We start from the raw sequence: 24,073 nt of genomic DNA on the forward strand, positions 1-24,073 counted from the left end.
GGATTTGATTCTTCTATCTCCAAGAAAATATGTAGGCGCTTAATGATAATTTATTAAGTTCAAGCCCATTTCCCCTTCCTTTTTCCCCCCCAAATTTGATTAGAATTTGTATTTGATAATTTATTATTCCATAATTTCATAATTCATTATTTTCTTTTATTTCATAATTCATTATTTAAAAATTAAATTCAAAAATTGTAACCGGAACCGAAACTGAAATCGGCGGTTCCAGTTCCGATTTTGAACTAGAACCGGGTCCGAAATCGGCCCAGAATCACCGGTTCAAAACCGAAATCAGAGCCGCCCCTTAAGGGCTCGGTTCCGATTCCCCCATGGCCACGAACCGAAACCGGCCGATTCCGGCCTGAAGCCATGCCTAGTAGCGACGCTAGGGCTGTGTGACCTCGGCAAGCCTCGCGATGAGCGGATCTGCGAGGTGGTGCGACCATCACCAAGCGTCGACCAGGCAACTAGAATCCTTATCTGCAAATGGGTGCCACAAGTGAAGGGAAAATTTCGTAGAAAAATGTTCTGGGTTGCCTACGTGAAAGAGACGATGAATAGTTCCCTAAGTTGTCTATGTAAAAGAGATGATGAACAGTGCATTTGGAGAGAGTAAACAGGCGAGTGTTGGGGGAAACAAAGGAAAAAAAACAGTAATGGAAGAAAAGAAAATTAAAAATTAAATTAAAAAATTAAATGACAAAAATGCCCTTAATCAAACCCTTTTTTAAAACAAATATGACATTCGGACATTTATTTGAAACATGGTCCACTTCGAACGCTTATTTGAAAAAATAAGAACACTTTGGGTCCTTATTTAAAATTTTCCTTTATTCAAAAGAGAATGTAAATAAATAACGATACATGGAGATTTCTGTTGTGAATAAATTCAATGCTAGTCAAATCAGGCAGAAAAACCTGTCGTTAAGTGTCTTTTTCTATCTACTCCATGATAGTTTTAGAGTGAAAAAGCACATCAAGAATGGAATCCGCTCCATTGGCTTGTGTAGTCGGATGAAACCAAATCTACATTAATTGGTTAGCCAGTCATTTTGCCGTTTTATAAGGGGGTTAGTGTGAAACCTGAAAAAAAAAAAAAGAGGAAAAAGAGAATTCTATTCGTTTATGGCAAGTGTGAAGAAGTATGCCTTTTTAGCACATGGCTAACAATTTTTTAACATGAACTGCCACATCATGTTAAACAACTCAATAGAAATGCATTCGAATCTTTATTATGCTCGTTGATATTGACTATGAATATTGTTTATCATGTTTCCTCTTTAACAACTCAAATTGTCAAATTTTCTGCCGTACATTGTTCATTGTGTTGGGAAAACCTTCTTTCTGAATATTTTGATTCTAACAAAACTATCCTTGTTTAGAAAGAATCTGTATAATATTTGTAAACGTTTATTGCAGGTTGAACTTGCGAACAAAAGCTCATATTGATCCAAACCGATATTCGGACTCAAAGTGTAGTTGTCATATATTTGCTTTTGAAAGTCGTTCAAATGGAGAAGGTTTCTGCCTCCGAAGACTTATTCTTCTGAAAATTTATGTGACATATCAGTAAGGACTTTATTGAAGCTCGGAATCATTATTCTAAGTCTGTTCAAATTCGGATAGTCTCTACTTCTGAAGAGCGCTTCTAAATATTGTTCGGATTCTACGATATCTTTCATACAGTTTTTGAAGACCCATGTTTCGCTGGTTTCCGATATTGACAGTATATGTTATGGAAGTTTGTAATCCTTAATTGACAAGATTATTTTCCAATCAGATTAGGGAAATATCTTGAATTGGAAATTACCTTCCCGAAATAAGATTTTGTGAATATTTGAATTAACTCTACTTTTGGAAACTAAGGATTCGGTTGTATAGGCGACCGAATCGAAGGGTTCGAGACTCTACTCCAACGGCTACCATATCTTCTCCAAGTACAGTCTCGTTCAATCACGATTAATGACGTCTAATCAATGATTGAAGAGCGATCCTTTGAAAGATTGTCCAAAGGCTAGTTTGGAAGCAAATGAGTATAAAAGAAGATTCATGGTAACCAGCAGAAGGGGTTGAGAATGTACAATTCAAAAGTGCCAGAGTTATTCAGATTCATATTCTTGTTTCAAAGTGCTATAAGTTTCGTCTTTGTGAGGTTTTGTAAGAGCGACCGAGAGTATCATTTGTGTAACCTCCATTGAATTGATTCTAGTGGAATCCATCTAATCGGCTATTACCGTGGGAGAGTGGACTTAGGCCTAACAAGCGGAACCACTATAAACACTGCGTGCAATCTTCACTTCCCTAAACTCTTACTTTGTGTTTAGTTCACTCGCACATCGTCTTACTAATTTTATTCAATCTATAATTTGAAACTGTTTTAATTCTGCATTAAGTTTCAAATTGTTTAGAATCACATATTCACCCCCTCTAGGTGATATTGCTAGGCACAACACATCGTGAACATGAAACCCCATGGAGATGGAGATGGCCACCACCAACCCTCCACCCAGACAACCTCGGGAATCTCTCATTTCTTTAGGAAGACAGAAGATGAAGCTGTTCGAACATGTGAAAGCATGGGTGCAATAACTCGATAACATGGTCTTTGTCCTTTGAGGAAGACACGAATTAGTCATGCTTGTCTTCTTGCTTTGTCAGTTGTATAACATCAATCTCTAGGAGTCATAAATTCACGTGCATTATGATAGGCAATTAGATACACATTGGATGGATCACACCCAATGAGGTTAAGACTTCGGATCTGGCTTATTTTAATAAACTAAGGTCAACCCATCATGACATCAATCTCTAGGCATCATAAACTCCCGTGCATTAGGACATCGTGATGCAGATATGGGCACAGAGAATCGGAGACTTCCCCCGCATTGGTTAATACTTAGCTTCACGATGAATTAATTATCTCGATGGTTATTGGTGGGTTTCGAGTAAATTAACAAAGGTTGAAATTTGAGCAAAAAATCACAACTGAACAAAACAATTTATGTGTACCATGGTCCAAGATTCGGGCTGAAGTCTTCAGTCTTTGTCTATACACTATTTTATGCTTTCAATTTGTGTACTGACACAGTCCATAAACTACTCGTTTTGTCATTATACTCTCCTTGGCTCTAAGTTCTTATAATCAAAACACCTAATCGAAAAGTTGAATTCGATCGATAAGGAGACAATAGCATGCGACGTTCACACGCATTAACTATTCCCTGTCATCGCTATCTATTGGCCAAGCACATTGTCCGAGAATCCCTCGTTATACGACAGCACACATAAGATTCGATGAGGTGGATGCAATTTTTCCTGGAAGTCTTGGTCTTTTGTTATTTCTGCGATGTCGGATCTTTGGCCTTTCTTTCTTGATTGGCAATACATAATTACCAATAGAGAAGTAAACGTACAAAACATAAATGGTTTATTTAATTCGCGAAAAATACATGATTTGATAAATATTTTCTTTAAAATAATCGTTTGTATCACTTGAAATATTTAGTCAATGAATATTTTTTTTATTAAATACAACAATTTATGCCTAATATTTTCATGGATGATAAAATTATTTTCGATTCATTAATTTTTGTAAGTGAAATAAACGCACAGAGAGATTGTGCCACTTGCATTAGTGGGAGATGCCCTTTTGGAGCATCCCACTTATATTAACTCCTATTTGACTTTCGCTAACATCATCCACATGATGTGGGACTGCTTAAGCTTACCATATTTCCATTACTGAATGATTGCAAATGGAAAAAGTTAGAACAGAATATTGTGGCAAGCATTTAAAAGAAAATATACTTAACCCAGACTTCATGAAGTTGTCGTGCTCACTCATCACACTATGGTTCCAAACTATACCGAGTCCCAGACATGATATAATTACGATAAATCCATTGCGAGCTAATTTGCATGCAAACTTTATGGCCAAAAATTTGATTTGTGAAAGTTGGTCACTTGCTTATTCGACTTTAGCATTTTGAGTCCACATTTTTTTCTTTTTCTTTATGTGATTTTATTGTAAGCTAAAATTGGAAAACAAAATTATAAGAGGGCCCACACAATCAAAGTTCTAATGAAACATATCTAATTGATAATATTCAAGTAATAAGTTGCAACTTTTATAATAGTAGATATTATTCTCCAGCAAAATAAAAAGATTACGTGGATATGTAATGTCAAATTTGTAAGGATTATTCAATGGTGCAATTTGAACGATCCATGTCAAACGTGGATTTTTGGGCGACAAGCATATCACGCGGATATGTAATGCATATATATTTGTCGTGGATTTTTGGCCTACATGAGTCCATTTTCTGACGAAATCGAATGATAACGACAAGGATGGAAAAGTTTGAGTGGGCCTAGGTGTTAGCAAGTATGTTCATTGTGCTTGGACTCATTTCTTCAGTTTGTTTGATCCTAGGTGTAAGTTTATTGGTTCAAATGAAGCGGCGATATCTTGGGGAAGGGGAAGACGCGGGGTATAGGAATTGGTCAACTCGTCATATCACGCAGATATGTGATGTACGTGGGTCCGCACTCTCACGGACTGTCATCTTAACTTTTCTCAATTATTAATAACTAAAAAAAACGCAATTATCTTATACACTTTGTCTTGTAATTTTAGTTTACAATAGAAATACATAAATGTGAAAAAAAAAAAAGGAAATGAGAAGTCAAAATACTGAAATCAGATTAGCAAGTGATCCGATTTCAACAAATGAAGTTTGTGTGGCAATACGGTGACCGTCCCACCATCTGACTTAGGGGAATGGTCAAGTAAGCAAATTTCATTTTACATGACTTTAAATGGCCATGCATCTTTTGAAAGTCAAGCTTCAATCAACAAAAAGTAACATGCAAATATCTTACTCTCGCATTGACCCTCCCCAACATTGCCACCACCCAAAAAAAAAAAAACCCGTTCGTCTTTAGATTAGAGAAGAGCCATACACTTCAAACTAAGTGAAAACATGGCATTTAGCATCATTTGGGGCTTATGGAACAAATGGAACATTCGAGGTTCCGTCATCCTGAGTCTCTTGATTCGGATCTCTCTCATTCTACACGCACCCCTCGGAAAGAAAACAAAAAACTTCCCCATCATTTTTCTATTGTGGTTGGCCTATTTGATGGCAGATTGGGTACCTACAATCGCATTCTGGCTCATCTCTTACAACCAAGGCTATTCATGTGCTCATTCAGCAGAAGTAGATGGAGCAATTCAGGCATTTTGGGCATCATTTCCATTGTTACATCTTGGCGCTCCTGACAATATCACCGTCTTCTCTTTGCAGGATAGTTTGCTTTTGCAACAAAACCTACCCACCCTCATCTATCAAGTTGGTACCACCATCTATGTCTTTTTGAAGATATTTTCCAGCAACAAGTCGCTGCTAATCCCAACAATGGTGGTGTTTTTTGCCGGGGTCATAAAGATCGGGCAGAGGATATTGGCACTTAATCGCTCAAGCCTCCCAAGGCTCAGGGAGTCAATGCTCTCACAGCACGGGTATTTTCATGCTGCAAGAAACAACTTAAGTGAAGAACTCCCCATTCTAGGAGATGGATATTCTGATGAAGAAGAAACAAAGCTTGCCGTGAGCATTTTGGCGAAGCATGCTTACTGCTTCTTTCAAATCTTCAAGGTCTTCCTTGGAGATCTCATGTTCACATCTGACCAACGCAATATAAGCCGCGAATATTTCTACAAAGTTGCTGCAATTGATGCATTGAGGGTGATATCAGTTGAACTTCAGTTCATTTACGAGGTGCTCCATACAAAAGTATTGGCAATACGTTTCAAGTGGAGCTACATTCTCCGCTTCATAGCCTTCGCTGAAGTTGCAATGCCTTTCGTCCTTTTCTCTCATTTGAAGGAGCATCTGCTCCCCGATGTGAAAATTACTTATTCCCTTCTTTTTGGGAGCGTTGCTATTGATGTGATCGCTTTGTTCAAGCTCGTTTTCTCCGATTGGACTGTTGCTAGGATCATGTGCTACAACACAACATCATCTAAACTTGATTCATATCTCCACAAGTTAGTATCCGCCATGGATGACCTAAGGAGGCCCCTATTCGCCGCATGTGAAGCACAGCCTAATGTCAACGTGACTTACATGGTCTTGGATGTTGGATATATTGTTAGTATAGTCCAAATAATATGTTCACATACAAGCCCAATAGGTGAAAGCATGATTATTTGGGTACATATGGGTTGGAGCCCAATAACTTGCATATTAACTCTAGGGTTCTCCTAAGCTGGAGGTAACACTGTTAAGCATTCCAAACTTAATGTCTCTTGGTGTGATACTTCAAGTAACCAAAATACTCTCTACTCTAAAAAACCCATAACCTCCAACATTGGATACACCATTCATATTTTGAAGGTGGACTATATACGTCTATGCTTGCAACCGTCTATCTGAGAGCTAAAGGTGAGTCAGAAAAGAATGTTTAAACGCGATCAGCGTGTGGGCATCATCGCTCTTTCTAATACCTGCAGTTTTTTATCCCGTATGTATAAGGAGATCATCTCTCTTTCCCATCAAAAGTTGTTGAGACATTTTATGGTAAGAAAAGATTAATGGTTGCCAATACGCAGTACGTGTCAAATAATCCCTTCATTAAAAATCTATGGATTTTCATCTTTATGGAGGTGAAACGTAAATCCAGAAAGGCGAATAATCCAACAGAGGTGAGAGAGATATTTGACGCTAGAGGCAATCTATTTCTTGAGAGTAGACCGGGGGGGAATCGATTGTAGCACACCTATAACACTTGTCACCGATACTCCTTATGTCGCCAGTATTATGGTATGGCATTTTGCTACTGAAATCTGCTACAACCAAGAGAAAATGTCAGTCGAAAATGATGAAATAGTATTCAGCAAGATCCTCTCAGACTACATGTTGTATCTTTTAGTGCATCAACCTAATGTGGTGTCCGCTGTGGCGGTTGCAGGCATCACTGAAATGAGATTAGCGGATATGTTGAGTGAGCTTACGGACATCACAAATGTGAAACTGTTTGAGACCATGGATGTTGAGGGGCTAAGCATGGCATTGTTAGGGACTCATAGCGAACTACTGGGCGATTCCAGCCCTTCTGTGGAATCCCCGCTCAAGATGGGATTACGTTTGGCACGAGAGATGGAAAGGCTCGGGGAAAGGAAGTGGGAGGTGATGAGCGGAGTGTGGGTGGAGATGCTGCGTCATGCAGCAAGTCACATCAAGGGAGAGGCGCATGTGCAGGTGCTGAGCAAAGGTGGCGAGTTTCTTGATTTTGTTTGGCTGTTGATAGCTCCTTTCGGCTGTCTCTACAAGCCTGAATTGGGCATGTGCTATGAGCATTGGGGTGAGTGATCTCATCCGCATCATCTGTCTTACTTGTCATCCAGACGGCATTTCTATTTTGTGTTTGTATCAATAGAATACACGAGTTTGCGAATCTTCATGACCGATGCCGGCAATTGATGGGTCTACTTGTATTGATAGTAAACAATAGAGATGTCAAATGGGTGGGTCCGATCGGATTTAAGTCGGATAGAATATGGTCTGACTCATATTGACTCATCTAACCCGTTTTGACTCATATTTAATGACCCATATCTAACCCAACCTGCAACCGACCCATACCCGACCCGTTTTGACCCATATTAATTCTATGAATAATAAAGCAAAAAATCTCATGAGTTGTGCTTCTCAAGGGAAAATGACAGATTGCCAATTCAGGAATATTGAATTTTGTACTGATGTCTAAAGACTCAAATTTGTAAGAGCATCATACTATCGTCGAGCAACTTAGGCCAACTAAAATGTGGAAAAGTTATTGCAAAAATCATAGACCTATTGCTCTTGTGCCCATTTAGTCCTGAAATTTTTTGACGATTTTTCAATTTAGCCCTTTTGGCCAATTTTTGCCGGAAACCGCTAATGTGATGGTCTAGTCGGCGTCGGCCTCCTACATGGCACGATCGCCTCTGACTTACTCATTATTTTAAGATTCTTAGAATTTTTCTGAATTTGTTTCTTTTTGCTTTTCTTCTTTTCTCGGAAGCCTAGGCCGGCGAGGGCATCGTGGCCCTTGTCGGCCAATGGACGAGGGCCTTCGCCTGTTGCCGGCCTAGGGTTAGGAAGAAAAAAAGGAAAGATAAAAGAAAAAAAAATTGCTTTGTAACGAATATGTTTGAATATGAAATGGCTATTTCTTACATGCAAAGGAGCCACATTTTCATGCAAGGATAAAAAAATTTGCAACAGAATCATTTAAACATACATAGAGAGATGGCATCCAACGCTGATGCTTAAACGCGATTCGCCTTCTCCTTAAACAGGACAGCATCAAAGCCAATTGGCAACACACAAACCGATTTCATCTTCTTCTTCTTTTTTGGGTCAAAAGATACGTTTCCTTTCATGTCCTTAAATAAATCCAGAATTACAAACTAAATGGCCTTCCATATCCTACAAGATCTCATAGCATTTGGGGAGGATTAGTGATCCAATTACAAGAAAGATTCTTTCATCGATGGGCTTTAACAACCCAGTCCGTCACTTGATTCACTTCTCTATAACAATGGGCTATTTCGAGGCTCTTAAGCTGACCCATTAAACACTTGCACTTAAAGATAAGCGGAGCGGCCTCCCAAGACGGCAGATCTTGATATCAGAGCCAGGTTCAGTGGATCCAGGCTGTCCTCACCTCATAAGAGCTGTTTTGGGGACGGGAACGTTAGTTGATAGATCTAACTAGATATGTTGACGGAGTTTGAATTTGGGCTCCCAACAATCTTCCAACTCACATGTGCAATTATCAATGCAAAATGAATACCCACCAATCTTTCATAGTCTCTCACAACACAAGTCGTGTCAAGATGATGACATATTGTTAAATAGCTCAACCGTGATTGAATACATTATAGGATCACTCTTGAGGAAACCTTTTGGGAGGGAAAATCGTCAAAAAGTCATAAACCTTTTGCACTTTTGACAACTCAGTCCTAAATATTTTAAGCTTGTCGATTCACTCCTAAACCTACTAACAAAGAGATTGTGGAGGTGGGGCTAGAGAGCATCGGGTCCTAAATTCGATCTACGTGAGGATCGCACATACATATACATAGAATAGAGGAGTGACAAAAAGAAAAGTAGGCCTGTATTTCAAATGAACCATTAAAACGTGCACCGCTACCGTAAATAAAATTTTAACTAAACGTTTTATTTCCCCCTTGGTTTGACGGTTTCAACTATCAAAATCTCTCACTCGCTATCAAACCAAGAGTGGTATGATTCAATGTCCATAATCGGAAAAAGCTAAAAATTCCAACCATTCTAGTCACCTAAATCAAGGCATATTTTTTATTATGTCCTCAATCAAACAACCCAAAGAAAAGTAAGAAGAGCCACCCTCAACCAATGTCTTCCTGCTCTTCTCACTCGCATCCTTCACCCTCTTCCGCCTCTCGCTGCCGGTCTCCTCCATTAACTTCCTTATTCCGCCTTTTATTTCATCCGCCGTCACGACGATGTCACTCTCCATCCATGAATCCATCCTGTAGTCCATCTTGATCTCCGACGCGAGGCCCAGCTCCATCACCAGCTCGAACGCGTTGAACTGTTGCTCTGAATACATGGGCCATGCCGCCATCGCCACGCCAAACCATATGCTCTCCAGGATGGAGTTCCATCCGCAGTGCGACACGAAACCTCCGATTGCCGGGTGGGCCAGGATCGCAGCCTGTGGGGCCCACCCAATCACTCTTCCGATGCCGGATGTTCGGTCTAGGAACCCCTCAGGCAAGACCTCCTTGGGGTCTGTGTAGTCACGCAATAGCTGAACCTTGCCCGTCGTAGCCGGCCGCCGTAGGGACCACAAGAAGTGGTGCCCGCTCTGCTCCAGCGCGGAGGCTATCTCCTTCACCTGGTCCTTGTCGAAGCTCCCCCAACTCCCGAAGCACAGGAAAACCACCGATGAATGCGATTGCTCGTCGAGCCACTCGATGATGTCATCACCTCCACCGTGAGCCTTCTTTTCAGCCTTCCCCTTTAGATTTAGTATGGGCCCCACCGGGTACACCTTGGGCGCCCCAAGGCTCGTCAAGGACCTCACTGCATGTGGTTCGAGCTCATCGAACGTATTTATTATAATGCCCTTGGTCGCTCTCATCCTCCTGATGTGCTCCAGGACCGGTCGAGCCGCCTCCGTCTTCAGAACCACAGGGGGTAAGACCTTGACTGGCAACGGGTTCGTGAAACCCGGGAACTCCAACTCGCCGGCGCCGTCCTTGAATTCAGTTATGTCCACGTGGTGCTTGTCTTGGAGCGACTGGAGGTGCAGCATAAGGCCGAGGAATGCGGCGCTCGATGCGTAGAAGACATAGGACGGGACTCCGAACTCCTTTGCCACGTCAATCATGGTGATGCATAACATGTCAAGAACGAACCCCGCAAGCTGCCTGGTCGAGTCGGCGAGCTCGGTGACAACCCGCTTGATATGGGGCTTGTTGCTTTCGAGAAAGTGGGCGCGGAAATTGCCCCAGCAGATCCCGGCTTCAGTTTTCTCACGCGGGAGGTGGATGAAGCGAATGCGATCAGAGGCCACGGTGGTGGCAAGCGAGTTTGTGTACGAGCCGACGTTAGATTCAAACGGAAGCTTCATGATGAGGACGGTGACGGAGAGGCGAGGGTCGCAGCCAACGAGGAGCTTGGCCATCTCAACCATCGATACGAGATGGCCCATGCCAGGGTACGGGACGAACACGAGCTCGGCAAGGGTCATGGCGATGTAGCGAATTATCTCCCGGGCTCAAGTGAGTGTTTGGAAGTTCTGTGGATGGAGAAGGCGAATGAGGCTCTATGCTTTTCATGTTGATTATTAATTTAGACGTCGTGTTGAGAGGTGGGGAAGATTCTCGGTTGACTTCTTCATTTTTGCCATTCATATATGGCAAGTGTGAGGAAGTATGCTTGTAGACGTGTTGACATTTAGTCTTTTCGATCTTGGGTTTTGGTAAAAGGCACGTGAATGATATTTGTGTGAATAGATGTTGGGAGTAGTCATTGAGGCAACGGTAAGACATGTTTTTGGTACTTTCGCAGAAGACTTGGACCCGGCCGAAGATTAAAGTAAGCACTTATTTACAAAACTGAACAACAAATGACACTGATTCACAGAAGATGTGATGCAACAAACTCTGATCAACTACTTGAACACGTGAGTCATGTTTAAATGTTTCATTAAGACGCATCACATGATTTACAACTCAGTTTCATAAACTAGATTTATTTTCAGATGACATTGATTTGGGAAAATAGTCAAAAATTCATAAACCTTTTTCCCTTTTACCAATTAAGACATAAACATTTTAAGTTTACCGATTCAGTCATAACCTTTTTATCTTTTGCCCAATTAAGTCACATTGGTCGGAAATCGCTGATGTCGACTCCAACCATCCCACATGACACCACCGACGCCGACGTGGATAATTTTAATATTTTTTTAATATTAGTCCGAATATTTTTTTTTCCTTTTTCCCTCCGGTGTCAGGCAAAGGCCGGCCTTTTCAAGGGCCGATGAGGGTGGTCCTCACTAGGGGCCACCCTCGCCCGCCTAGGCAAGGGCATCCTTTGCCCAATCCGGCGATGGCGGCCCTCGCCTCACACCAGAGAGAAAAAAGAAAGCAAAAAGAAAAGCAAAATAATAAATAAAAATATTTGAAATAGCATTAAAATATGATTAGAAATTATCCAGGTCAGCAAGTTCTGGCAATAGGAATGAATTGAAAAAATACGAAAATGTTTAGGAATAAATTTGCAAACTTACAAAGTTCAGGGCTGAACCGGTAATACTGCAAAAAATTTAGGACTTTTTTTCACAATTTTCCCCATTGGTTTAGAGTGAAAAATCAAGAATGGAATTCTCTCCTTACCTCGTGGTTGGATGGCGCCAAATCTAGACTAGTTGGTAAGCCAGCAATTTCGCCGTCCTGTAAGGGGGTTGCTGGTGTGAAACCCGAGACCATATTGCAAAAAGCAAAATCCCATTCATCTATGGCAAGTGCGAGGAAGTATGCTTGTAGACGTGTTGACATTGACTAAGAGTGTTCTTTCTCACATCCAATTCATCTCAAACGACTCAGAGTGTCACTGGACATGTGAATCGTGAATATAAAGACCCCAAGGACATGGAGATGGCCCCACCCCCACCCAGACAACCTCGAGAATCTATCATTTGTTTAGGAAGAAAGAAGATGAAGCAGTCCGAGCACGTGAAAGCCATATCCATTGACCTGATCAATATGGTCTTTTTCCATTATTGAGAAAGAGAAGGAATGGCAGTGCTTGTCTTCTTCTTGTTTTGTCAGCTGTATGACATCAATCTCGTGGGCATTGCGCTGTGCTTACTGACCTGCAATTAAGAACCAATTGGATTTACTGTACCTAATGAGGTTAAGACTCTGGATCTGGATTACTGCAATAAAATAAGACTGGTAGCTGACTCGATAATATGGTCTTAGTCCTTTGGCAAAGAGACGCAGAGGGATTGGATTTGTGCTGTACCCACATAATCAAAAGCATTGTCCCGGAATCAGATCAGAAATCTTCCTCTCCAAGGCAGAAGTTACCATGACGTATTGCGAACTTTAGAAAAAGTAGGGTTTTCACTTTAGCCAAAACCGGTCCGGTCGGTCTGGCTTCGGGTTGGGTCTTCACTTGGAACCAGACCGGTTCCCAACAGTTCCAAAAGTTTTGGAATTGGAAACCAGTTCCCATACCTGTTTTTCGGGCGGTCCGATCCGGTTTCTGGGTAGAACCAATCTGGCTTCACACCCCTAAACCTCGAGCAAAATGCTGAAATGAGTTTGCAAGGAGGGGCAACTTAGTATTTTCAATGTTGGGTTTTGCTTAATGGCATGTGAATGATATTCGTGTAAATAGACTTGTGAGTGGTCAATGGGGCAACAGTAAGACATGCGTTTGGTGCTTTCCCAGAAAAATTGGACACGGTCGAAGATTAGTACAAGCACCACTTTACAAAATCGAACAACAAATGACACTGATTCATAGAAGAAATGCTGCAACAAACTCTGCTTCATATCTTTCATTAAGATGCATCACATGATTTACAGCTCGGTTTCATAAACTAGATTCATATGGAGATACTATTGGTTTATAGTGAAAAAACACAACAGGAATGGAATTCCCCGCTTGCCCTGTGAGGTCGGATGGCGCCAAATCTACATAAGTTGGTTAGCTTTTCTCATTTGTTTAGGAAGGAAAAATGTCATAAACTCATTGTTGTGTGATCTTGGACCTCTCTCATCTCGAAAGCTAAATCAAAGAATGAGGTTTCCCTCATACTTATAAACTGACCACCAACCTCTTTTATAGTCGATGGGGGATAATCCTGACACTCATGTGCATTAGGATATGCTTATTGGTCTACAATTAAGTAGGAATCAGATTGTCTATATACCTAACGAGGTTGAGACTCTGGATCAGCATTACTGCAATAAAATAAGACCAGTAGCTGACTTGATAATAAAATAAATAGGTACAGTTCAAGAAGGGAAACGTTTTTCTTTTTTCCTTTTTTTTTCTCTTTCCATTGTTTTTTTATTTTTTATTGAAGGAATACAAAATGACTCTGGGCAAAAAAATATTTAATGGGGGAGGTCCGGATCAAACGAGGAAGAACTGATCGCTCTATTTTTCGTAGTGTTTGAAGTACTAATGTATGTGTCATTATTACATAGTGCGTTGCACTTGTAAGTGTCTACCCGAAGGCACCTTATGATGTCTGGAAAGCACTGTCTTCTTGATGCATGCAAACTATCCTGATGGATAATTGAGAGGTTGGTTTTGTTGTAACCGAAATTAAATTATCGAGGGGGATGAAATTTGATCTGGGAAACGTCGGGTGGGGCTCCGCTTGGGATCTGTGGGCCATATGGAATGTCCGAAGCATCATCGTATTGAATCTTTCGCTTCCGATCTGTCTCGTTGTGTATTCACCCTTTAGAAGGAAAGCAACGGGCCGCTACATCGTTTTCCTGTTGCAGTTGTCTTGTTTGATGGCTCCCTCAGTAGCTACATTCATGATTGGGCTCATCTCTCAACAACGAAGCAATTGGAGTGCTCATGGAGCTGAATTTGAGAGAGCACTTAAAAGCATTTTGGATCTTGTTTCTCTTGTTGCAATTTGGTGGTCCAGACAACCACGTTTCATCCTCAAAGGAAGACAGTAACCTTTGGAAAGGGCATATGACGAGTTTCATCGACCAAGTCGGCATTGTCATCCATGTCCGTAGGTGGTTTTTAAGTCCGCCGTCAAATCCCAGGGCTCAACCCAGGACAAGTGGTGGAAACTACCAAGCTAGAGAATGGTAAGGGGCCCGACTTTTTGTTCTTAAGAATGCTGATTTTAAGAATGAGTGATTGCCCTTTTCGTTTGTGTTTCTTAATGATCAAAGGCAAAGGATTGCTTGGATCTCTTATAGAGATAACTTTTCTGTTTTTTTTTTTTTTTGCCACTCGGTGAAGATATTTCCCAGTGACAAGTCCCTAGTAATCCCTACAATACTAATGTTTATTGGTACTTTATCTCTCAAACCTACCGAGTTCTAGGGAATGGATGCTCTCACGGCACGTGTGGTTTGAAGAACACATTGTTCTAGGGGATCAAGCAAACAACAATTTGGTTGAACTCTTGGCTGCGTTTGGTCGTCGGGATTTTCGGTCGGGATAGGATTGGATAGGATAGGATAAGAAATCTATGGATTTGGCCATATCCTATCCATCATTTGGTGAACTACGGATTTAAAGTCGGATATTATCATATTCTATCCTATCCTGCATTTGGTAGAAATTGTATATCAATATAAATGACATAAATACCCTATGTGATGCTATGAAATATTCCGATCTTATTACTATAAAAATAATGTTCTCATACACAAAAAAAAAAAAAAAAACTTGAGAAATCCTATCCGACCTTATCCTACCCCCTCCCCTAGGATTTTAAAGAACATGAGATCTGCATTGGTTTCAATTGAGCAAACTGGCAACATGCACAAATAGAAATAATCGGAGCATTACGAGTCCTCGTCAAGCAATTCACAAGCCAATTTCATCAGATGCGGGATCATCAGTAAGAATCGCAAATTAGGTCTAAAAAATTTGGAGTACGTTCACTTCTCCGGCAATTCTAGTGCTGATGTACCGCGGCCAAGACTGTACCCTCGAAAGTTATGACTACATAAACTCCGCCATTCTACATTACATAGCACAATCAACCGACGCTAAGCTTCATATGCCAGAGTTCGCTTTGAAGTGCTGATGTACAGAACTGGCAACAAAACATTCCAGTTAGGACATCCGAAATTTCGAGCCTGTCGTTCCTGTTATTTCCTCGAATAAAAGCTTCGCCATTCTTGTTTTCCGGCTGCCCATTGAGGTACTCTTCCGTCTGCTCATGTTCATATATTCATCCAGGCAGGCTAGAGTGCCTTCATAAAGCTCCAACCAAATCAGAACATATGACAATGTCACACAACTTCAGACAGCAAAAAAAAAAATTGTGGTTCGAAGCTAATCATCGGCATAGCCTGCATCATGGGAAGTTAAACATGCTTGTCGGGAATGTTGCGGATCAATTAACTTGGTATCATCCAACTCACCCTCTCCTCCAGGTCTTATGCCACACTCTTTAAGGTTCGCGAAATTACTAGAAGTTGACAAGAAAGAGCTTGGTCTTTGGCACATACCCTGCAGACACCGGCTTTTTTCTCTGTTAGGAATATACTACAAATTGTAAATTGAGACAGTTCAATTGTGAAGATGATGGCGTGAAGCCCACATCATAGAAGGTGTTGCCCCTACTCCTCTCATTTTCACAATAAAGCCATCGGAATATACCAGACTGCTTTCAAGAAACTAGTAAAGTGCTTATGCTATGCCTTGCTTGTGTTCGTTCTTGAGGAACGGTCAGTTCACAATGAATTCACGGTTTTGGGTTTTGGGATAGATACTATCTTCATGCAAACAAGCAAGGAACCATCTTAATATGTATACATACACACACATTTTGTGGCCATTGTATCTGAGAGGAGGATAAAATTCAAACCAAGCAAAAACATGATATTGAGCTTCGTTTCTGTTGACACTTAAAATAATCCAAGAGAGACTCGTGACAAGCACGTGAGGAAGCGATAATCAGCTACAGGAAGGAACACTAAAGCAAGGAACGTTTCAATCAGAAAGGTGCCACGTGTCGAGATAAATTCTGGCGCCACTTCCTTCTAGAACAAGAAAAGCGCGCGGATGGAGGCCACGATCGAAGCGGTTGGCGGTAATCCCCACGAGGTAAAAAGAAAAGGCGCGAAGACTAGGAAACCGTCATCCACGTGGCTTATGGAAAAGAGCAAAGCATGGGGCCAAAGGAAGAAACCGCTCAGCGGTTACCAAAGAGCTTGCCTATAAATACCTCGCAATGGCAAGACACACACACACAACAAATCCAAAACACTTGCATTTTCAAACTAGCTCTTAGCTCTTAACCTTTAGCCCTTAGCCTAGCCTAGCTGTAGTTTTCGGATCCCCGTCGTCGATTCAATTCCGGCGAGTATCATATCCAGAGTTAGGTGTCGTCGATTAGATTCCGGCGTCTACTCATTAGGTTCAGCACCGTCGATTAAATTCCGGTGTTGCACCCTTCACCCATCTTGTCCAAGACCGTCGATTCAATTCCGGTATTGTGTCCTATAGTTCCCCGTCCAGTGCTGTCGATTGAATTCCAGCATTGTGTCCTACATTATCTCCCGATCCTGTCGATTCAATTCCAGGGTCACGTCGAAGTCCGTCACACACTGTTACTATTGCACATTGGGCCGTCGAAGTTGTCGAAAGCCCGTTTGTAACGCGTCCTTTTGTGTAAATCTATTGCATTTGACATTCTCTGTCCAAAACCGACCCAGAACCCCTTTTCGGAAAACGAACGGATTAAGTTCGATAAAAGATTCTCGCGTAAGCAACCTCATTGGGCTATAGTCAATCTGGGCTTAGAACCCATTACCAGCAAAGCCTTGTCAAGGGATTTTAACGCGCAACAATCTTTTTTGGCACGCCCGGTGGGACATTTGGTGTCGGTTCGAGAGAAGTGCTATGCCACGCACACGAGGACGTAACAACATAGACGGTGGTGAAGACGAGCCCCAGGAAGAAATACAACGAATGGAGTCATCCACGGCCCATCAAGAGGACGTCGAGGTCTCTCGACGTAACGTTGAGGAGCCAAGGAGAAATCCAGAAATGACGCCTGTCATGCTAACATCGATAAGGCGGACCATCGAAGAAGTCCAGAACGAGTTTGCTGATCACATGGTACAGCGGATGACCGAGGTTGTCGGGCCATTAATCATCAACACGTATCACGAATGTGCTGCAGGACAACATGGGATTACAATTAACCCACCTCATGCTCGGGAAGGGAATGGTTTCGCACCAGCAGCAAGTGGCGGTTTACCAAGAACAACACCGCCAAATATAGGCCTTGCGAGACGGAATACTCAGCCTTTAGCACCTCCGCGGATTCCGCAACGAGGAGAGGCGTTACCGGCCAACGAACCTAGACCCCTGGTAAATGCGCACACGGGTATGTTCCCTAGACATCCTATTCGACAAGATATACCTGCGGATACTGTTATGCTTCCGGGACACCCTGTTCGACAAGACGAGAATATTGCTCGTCGGGAAGTAGCTGCCCAACATAACCCTGTCCCTATCAATGAACAACCAATACCCATGATTGTCGAAAATCAGGGGGCAATACCCTTTAGGGGGCAATGGCAAGCTAGGGGGCAAGACCAATTACCCCAAGCCGGGGGGCAAGGACAGTATGGACACCGGGCCATACGACACGGATATCAGCAGATGAATCGGGCCCTTCAACCACCAGGTCCTGAGCCAATGTTTCAGCCCGTTGTGCAACCCATATATCATCCGTCACAACCTGGATATCAAATGCCATATCAACCGCAGTACCATCAGCCGGTGTTTGACCAGGCACCCGTATACATTGACCCAATGGTAGGATACCGGGCTAATGTTTACCGAAAACCGTACCCGGATTGGATGGATACGATCCCGTATCCAAGAGGGTTTAAAATACCCGAGTTCACACTTTTTACTGGGGAGGATGATCAGTCCACGTATGAACATATCAACCGTTTTCTAGCACTATGTGGGGATGCTACACATGCGGATCACTGGAAATTAAGGCTCTTTCCATTATCCTTGTCGAAGACAGCCTTTACATGGTATCTCGCACTACCACCCAATTCGGTGTTGACATGGGAACAGATGGAGCGTTTGTTTCATGGCCGGTTTCAAAGAGCGGTGTCGAACTTGTCGTAGCGTGATTTGTCGACAATGAAGCAAATGACAAACGAGACGGTCGACCAGTTTGTTGCAAGGTTTAAACGGGCTAGGAACAAATGTTTAGTTCCTTTACCGTAAAAGACATTCGCCGAGTTCGCTTTCAACGGGTTGAAATTCGAAATACGAGATAGGATGGTGGGACATTCATGTGCAGATCTATTCGAATTATCCACGATGGCAACAAAGCACGAGAGTCCGCTCAAGGAAAAAGACAAAAGGCACACCCGAAGAGGAGATGTAAGTTTTGTCGAGCCACCCGATTTCGACGAAGAATCAACGGAGCCCGTCGAAGTGGCCGTCGCCCAATTGACCATCGACAAGCCATACACTTGCCAAGCATCGAAGCCAGCAAGGATGAAAGAAAAGTCAACTATAATGGCTAAAGCAAAAGAAGCAGTGTACTATTCATTCGATGCGAATCGGACGGAAGAAATTTTCGACATATTGCTGGTTGACGGACAAATCAGGCCGACTGAAGGGCGTAAGATACCGTCCAAAGAAGAATTAGCGGGGAAGAAGTATTGCAAATGGCACCACTCATGGAGCCATAACACATCGGATTGTCTAGTCCTTAAAAAGAACATTCAAGAAGCGAATCGACAAGGAAAGATCAAATTCGCTGAAGACAAAGGGAAACCCCCGATGGATGTGGACGCGGATCCTTTTCCAGTGATGACTGGAATGGTATCTTTAAAGCGATCGAGTAAAGGCCATACGTCAACAAATTTATGCGCTTATTGTAGGCGAAAATTGGGAAATATGAGTACACCCGAGGAAGGGTACCAAAAGAGCGGTCGAACCAGTCATAGCGATAAGACGCCTTTTCACATTGAAAGTGCCGGACCTCGAAGAAGTTCCAATCATCGGAGAGTTTATAAGTCGTTTAAGCAGAGATACGATGAAGGGGACCCTACAATTGGTACTTTAGGTGAGCCAAGTGGCAAGTTTGATTATTACGTAAGCTATGGTCCATCAACCCCACATCCCCAAGAAAGAGTCCACTATGGATGGGGAAAGGAGTTCGACAGAGATTTTCGACAAGGCCTTCATGAGCCACATCGTCGACGCACTCTTAAGATACCAAGCAACCCCGTATAAGGGTCATGGTATGAGGTGACGGAAGATCAAGAAAAGGAGAAAATATTGACCCGAACTCAGAAGAGAAGGGTGCAAAGAAAGAACAGGGTCCGCATACTACGGCAACAGGAGATTCCAGCCGGTCATGACTCGATGGCAGGAGCTCCTAACCACACCAAACTGCGGAGGCCGAGAAATCCGGTTTGGCGACGACGACCGGAAGAGACACACCCAGCTCAAGAAAAAGAGGACAAGGGTACAAAGACACGTAAAACATCCGCGTCCAAATCTCGATTTAAAACCCCTGCTAGCAGGTCGGTTTCCCCCCTAAGCTCTTGTATGGTACGAGTTAAGTTACCACACGAGTTTCAACTCGAGTCGACCTCAGGTGACGGCGGCTATAAAGAAACGACGCAAGAAAAGGAAGGGGCTCGGTTTTGCTTCAGCGATGAAGAGACCATGGAATTCAGGAAACCCATGGAAGATTTCTCAAATCACCGAGGTCACTCAATATAAATGCCAAGATCAACGGGCGGCCGGTAATGAAAGTACTGGTGGATGGCGGTTCAACGTTAAATCTCATTCCATACCGCTTCTTCAAGAAAATCGGGAGGAATGATGACGAAATAATCTCATCGAATATACGCTTATCTGATTTCACCGGCGAAATTACTCAAGTAAAGGGAGTATATGTCGCCGACCCGACCGTCGGATCTAAAACATCGAGGACGTCTTTATGCGTTGTCGACGCCGACGGATCTTATAACTTACTGTTGGGACGGGATTGGATACATGGAAACCAATGTGTCCCATCGACACTTCACCAGATGCTAGCATTTTGGAATGGGGACAAAGTGGAATATGTAAAAGCAAATCCCCGGACTTGTGTTACCTGGACCCGTATATCCGGTAGGGACAAAGTGATGCCGGATGATTGCCTTCGCATATCTAAGCCGCCTGAAGTGGACCCAAGAGATATTGCATTTCGCCGTTTCGACAAAGGGAGTACCGAGTGGATCCCAAGAAAGGAACCGGTGGAACCGATCGACCAGTTTTCCGATGGAAAGTCGGTCATTTGCGCAAAACCTCGGCGAGAGGTATGCGGCCTACGAGGCCGAGCAAAGTGATCAAGCCCGACAGCTTGCAGACGGCATTTTAGATTTTGAAGACTCACCAATTAAGGAGGACGACAAGGTAATTCAAGCTCAAGACCCATTGGAAGAGGTCAATCTCGGAGATGAGGCCCGTCCTCAACCTACTTATGTAAGCCAACTACTCGATCGGAGATACAAGGTTCAAATGGTAAACCTATTGAAAAAATATAAGGATTGTTTTGCCTGGAATTACCATGAGATGCCTGGTCTCTCGAGGAGCATAGTTGAGCATCGATTACCAATTAAAAGAGGATTTCGACCACACCAACTGGCCGCTAGAATATTCGCTCCCGAAGTGATCCTTAAAGTTAAGGAGGAAATCGAGCGTCTCCTTTCAGCCGGATTCATAAGATCAGCAAGGTATGTCGAATGGTTGTCAAACATCGTGACTGTCAAGAAGAAGAACGGCAAACTCCGAGTGTGCGTTGATTTCCGAGACATTAATGCGGCCACCCCGAAAGACGAGTACCGGATGCCCATCGCCGATATGTTGATCGATTCGGCATCCAATAATGAAATGATGTCCCTCATGGACGGGCATTCTGGGTACAATCGGATATTCATAGCAGCGGAGGATGTTCACAAGACAGCATTTAAATGCCCCGGGGCCATTGGTACGTTCGAATGGGTCGTCATGCCTTTCGGTTTGAAGAATGCTGGTGCTACGTATCAAAGGGCAATGAATTATATCTTCCACGATATGATTGGGGAGTTTATGGAGGTCTACATCAATGACGTCATCGTCAAGACAGACGGTGTAAGTCATCTAGACCACTTAGAGCAAGCTTTTGAGAGAATGCGCAAATTTAAGTTAAAGATGAATCCTTTGAAATGCGCTTTCGGAATAAAAGCTGGCAACTTTCTTGGCTTTTTGGTTCATCAGAGAGGTATAGAAGTAGACATGAACAAAGCTAAGGCTATTTCAGAATTGCCATCTCCCGATAATAAAAAACAGCTGCAAATGTTAATCGGGAAATTAAATTTCTTGCGGCGTTTTATAGCTAACCTCTCGGGAAAAATCGAAGTTTTCTCCCCGTTACTCAAATTGAAGAATGAGCGAGAGTTTGTGTGGGAAGAGAAACATCAGGTGGCTTTCGACAAGTTAAAAGAGTATCTCATCAAGCCACCAGTGTTGACGCCACCAAAGGCGGGACGGCCATTAAAGTTGTATTTATAGGCCGCCGATACAACGATCGGGAGTATGCTGGCTCAAGAAAACGACGAAGGGAAAGAGCAGGCCGTATACTACCTAAGTAGGATGCTCAACGATGCCGAGACGAGATACACGTCCATCGAAAAACTATGTTTATCATCGTACTACGCCTGTACAAAATTACGACATTATATGTTGCCGACTACGGTACATGTAATTTGTAAGACGGACGTGATTAAGTACATGTTGTCCAGGCCAATCATTAGAGGCCGGATTGCAAAATGGGCGTTTACTCTAATAGAAATCGATTTGATTTATGTGCCGCTCAAAGCAGTAAAAGGGCAGGCAATATCCGATTTCATTACTGAATACCCTTCAGGTTTAAAAGTCGAGGATGATGAAAATTATCTTGGTATTGCGCCTTGGATATTATATTTCGATGGGTCGGTGGCGTCCGGTTCAGCAGGTGCGGGAATCATGGTTATATCACCTTTTCGACAGAAAACAAAACTCATATTCGGGCTTGACTTTGAATGCTCAAACAACCAAGCCGAATATGAAGCCCCGATTGTGGGGCTGAATGTTTTAATTGACATGGGGATCAGATCAATTAAAGTGAAAGGCGATTCTCGACTAGTGATCAAACAGCTAAATTGTAAGTATCAATGTTTGAATGAAAACATTATTAGACATCACCACCTGGCAAAAGAATTGTTGTCGAAGTTCGTCGAATACGAGCTAATCCATGTCAAGAGGAGTGAAAATTCAGAAGCTAATGAATTGGCTCGGATGGCGTCGGGATATCGTATATCGAAGGAACTAGCGGACCACATCATTACTCAGGTAAGGACCTTACCATCGATAAATGCTCGGGTAATGATGATTGAGCAATCGAAAGCTCGAGAAAAAACCAGCAGCCAACAAGATTGGAGAACCCCTTTGGTAAACTACTTGAAGAACCCGGGTTACGCGGTAGGGACTTCAAAAGGAAAGCCTTAAAATATTTGTTGATCGACAACGAGTTGTATCAAAAGACAATCGACGGATCGCTTCTCAAATGCTTAGGGCGGGAGGAAGCAATGCTAGTCATGACGGAAGTCCATGAAGGGATCTGTGATGCACATCGAGCTGGATTGAAAACAAAGTGGTTGTTAAGGCGACATGGGTATTTTTGGCCGACAATCACCCAAGACTGCATCGATTACGCGAAGGGGTGTCAATCGTGCCAAAGGCATGGACCAATCCAACAAGTACCTGCCGCACCGATGAACCCAATTATCAAGCCGTGGCCTTTTCGAGGTTGGGTAATAGACATAATAGGGAAAATTTATCCTCCCTCGTCGAAGAAGCACGGTTTCATTTTAGTAGCCACAGATTACTTCACAAAATGGGTTGAAGCGGCGTCATATAAAAGCGTGACACAAAAAACGGTTAGGGAGTTCATCGAAGAGCGAATTATTCATCGATTTGGAATTCCAGAGACTATCACTGCCGACCAAGGGACAGTCTTCACAGGCCAAGAAATACAAGACTTTGCTAAGTCGAGGGGTATCAAGATGATTCATTCGACGCCCTATTACGCTCAAGCTAATGGCCAAGCGTAAGCCTCCAACAAAATAATCATCGGATTGATTAAAAAGCATTTGGAGGACAACCCAAGGGAATGGGACTCATTGTTGTCTACGGTGTTATGGGCTTATCGAACTTCCAAAAGATCAAGCACTGGAGTCACTCCTTACATGCTAACGTATGGACAAGAGGCCGTGTTACCCCGGGAGATTACGGTGCAATCATTAAGAGTAAAACTCCAGGATGGTATAGCTAAAGAGCAAGACGATGAAATGATGTACACCAATATTGATGAATTGGGAGAAAATCGAGCCACAAGACTGGAAAAATTGATGGCTCAGAAGCGAAGGGTTGCTAAGGCTTACAACAAACACGTGAAAGCCAAGCGTTTCGACGTGGGAGACTTGGTATGGAAGACTATTTTGCCTATGAACCTCGATAGCGAAAAGTTTGGCAAATGGTCGTCGAAGTGGGAAGGACCATACTTGGTAATAGACGCCCTCCCGGGGAATGCATATCGAGTAATGGAGATCGATGGAAGAGAACTACAACGTTCGATCAACGGGAAGTATTTGAAAAAATTCTATCCATCGATGTGGGAAATGCAAGGAGAATTAGAAAGCGAAGAGTAAGAAAGATCAATTCCATTCATTCAGTAAAAACTTTTTACA

General features: G+C 42.7%; 2 protein-coding genes across 2 annotated transcripts in view; both read right to left on the minus strand.

Annotated features, from left to right (window-relative positions):
• Positions 1–24,073, minus strand: part of LOC115739165 (sm-like protein LSM36B) — a 131,538-nt gene that overhangs the window by 86,254 nt on the left and 21,211 nt on the right. The window lies entirely within an intron of this gene.
• On the minus strand, positions 9,268–10,839 carry LOC115739164 (anthocyanidin 3-O-glucosyltransferase 2-like). Its single transcript, XM_030672132.2, has one exon. The coding sequence runs from the start codon at positions 10,789–10,791 to the stop codon at positions 9,358–9,360; it is 1,434 nt and encodes a 477-aa protein (XP_030527992.1). The 5' UTR covers positions 10,792–10,839; the 3' UTR covers positions 9,268–9,357.

This window comes from Rhodamnia argentea, chromosome 10 (genome assembly GCF_020921035.1).
Source record: "Rhodamnia argentea isolate NSW1041297 chromosome 10, ASM2092103v1, whole genome shotgun sequence".
NCBI lineage: Eukaryota > Viridiplantae > Streptophyta > Magnoliopsida > Myrtales > Myrtaceae > Rhodamnia > Rhodamnia argentea.

Bases quoted from the DNA above. Each gene is read 5' to 3' on its own strand.
- LOC115739164 (XM_030672132.2), bottom strand. From the start codon at position 10,791: ATGACCCTTGCCGAGCTCGTGTTCGTCCCGTACCCTGGCATGGGCCAT.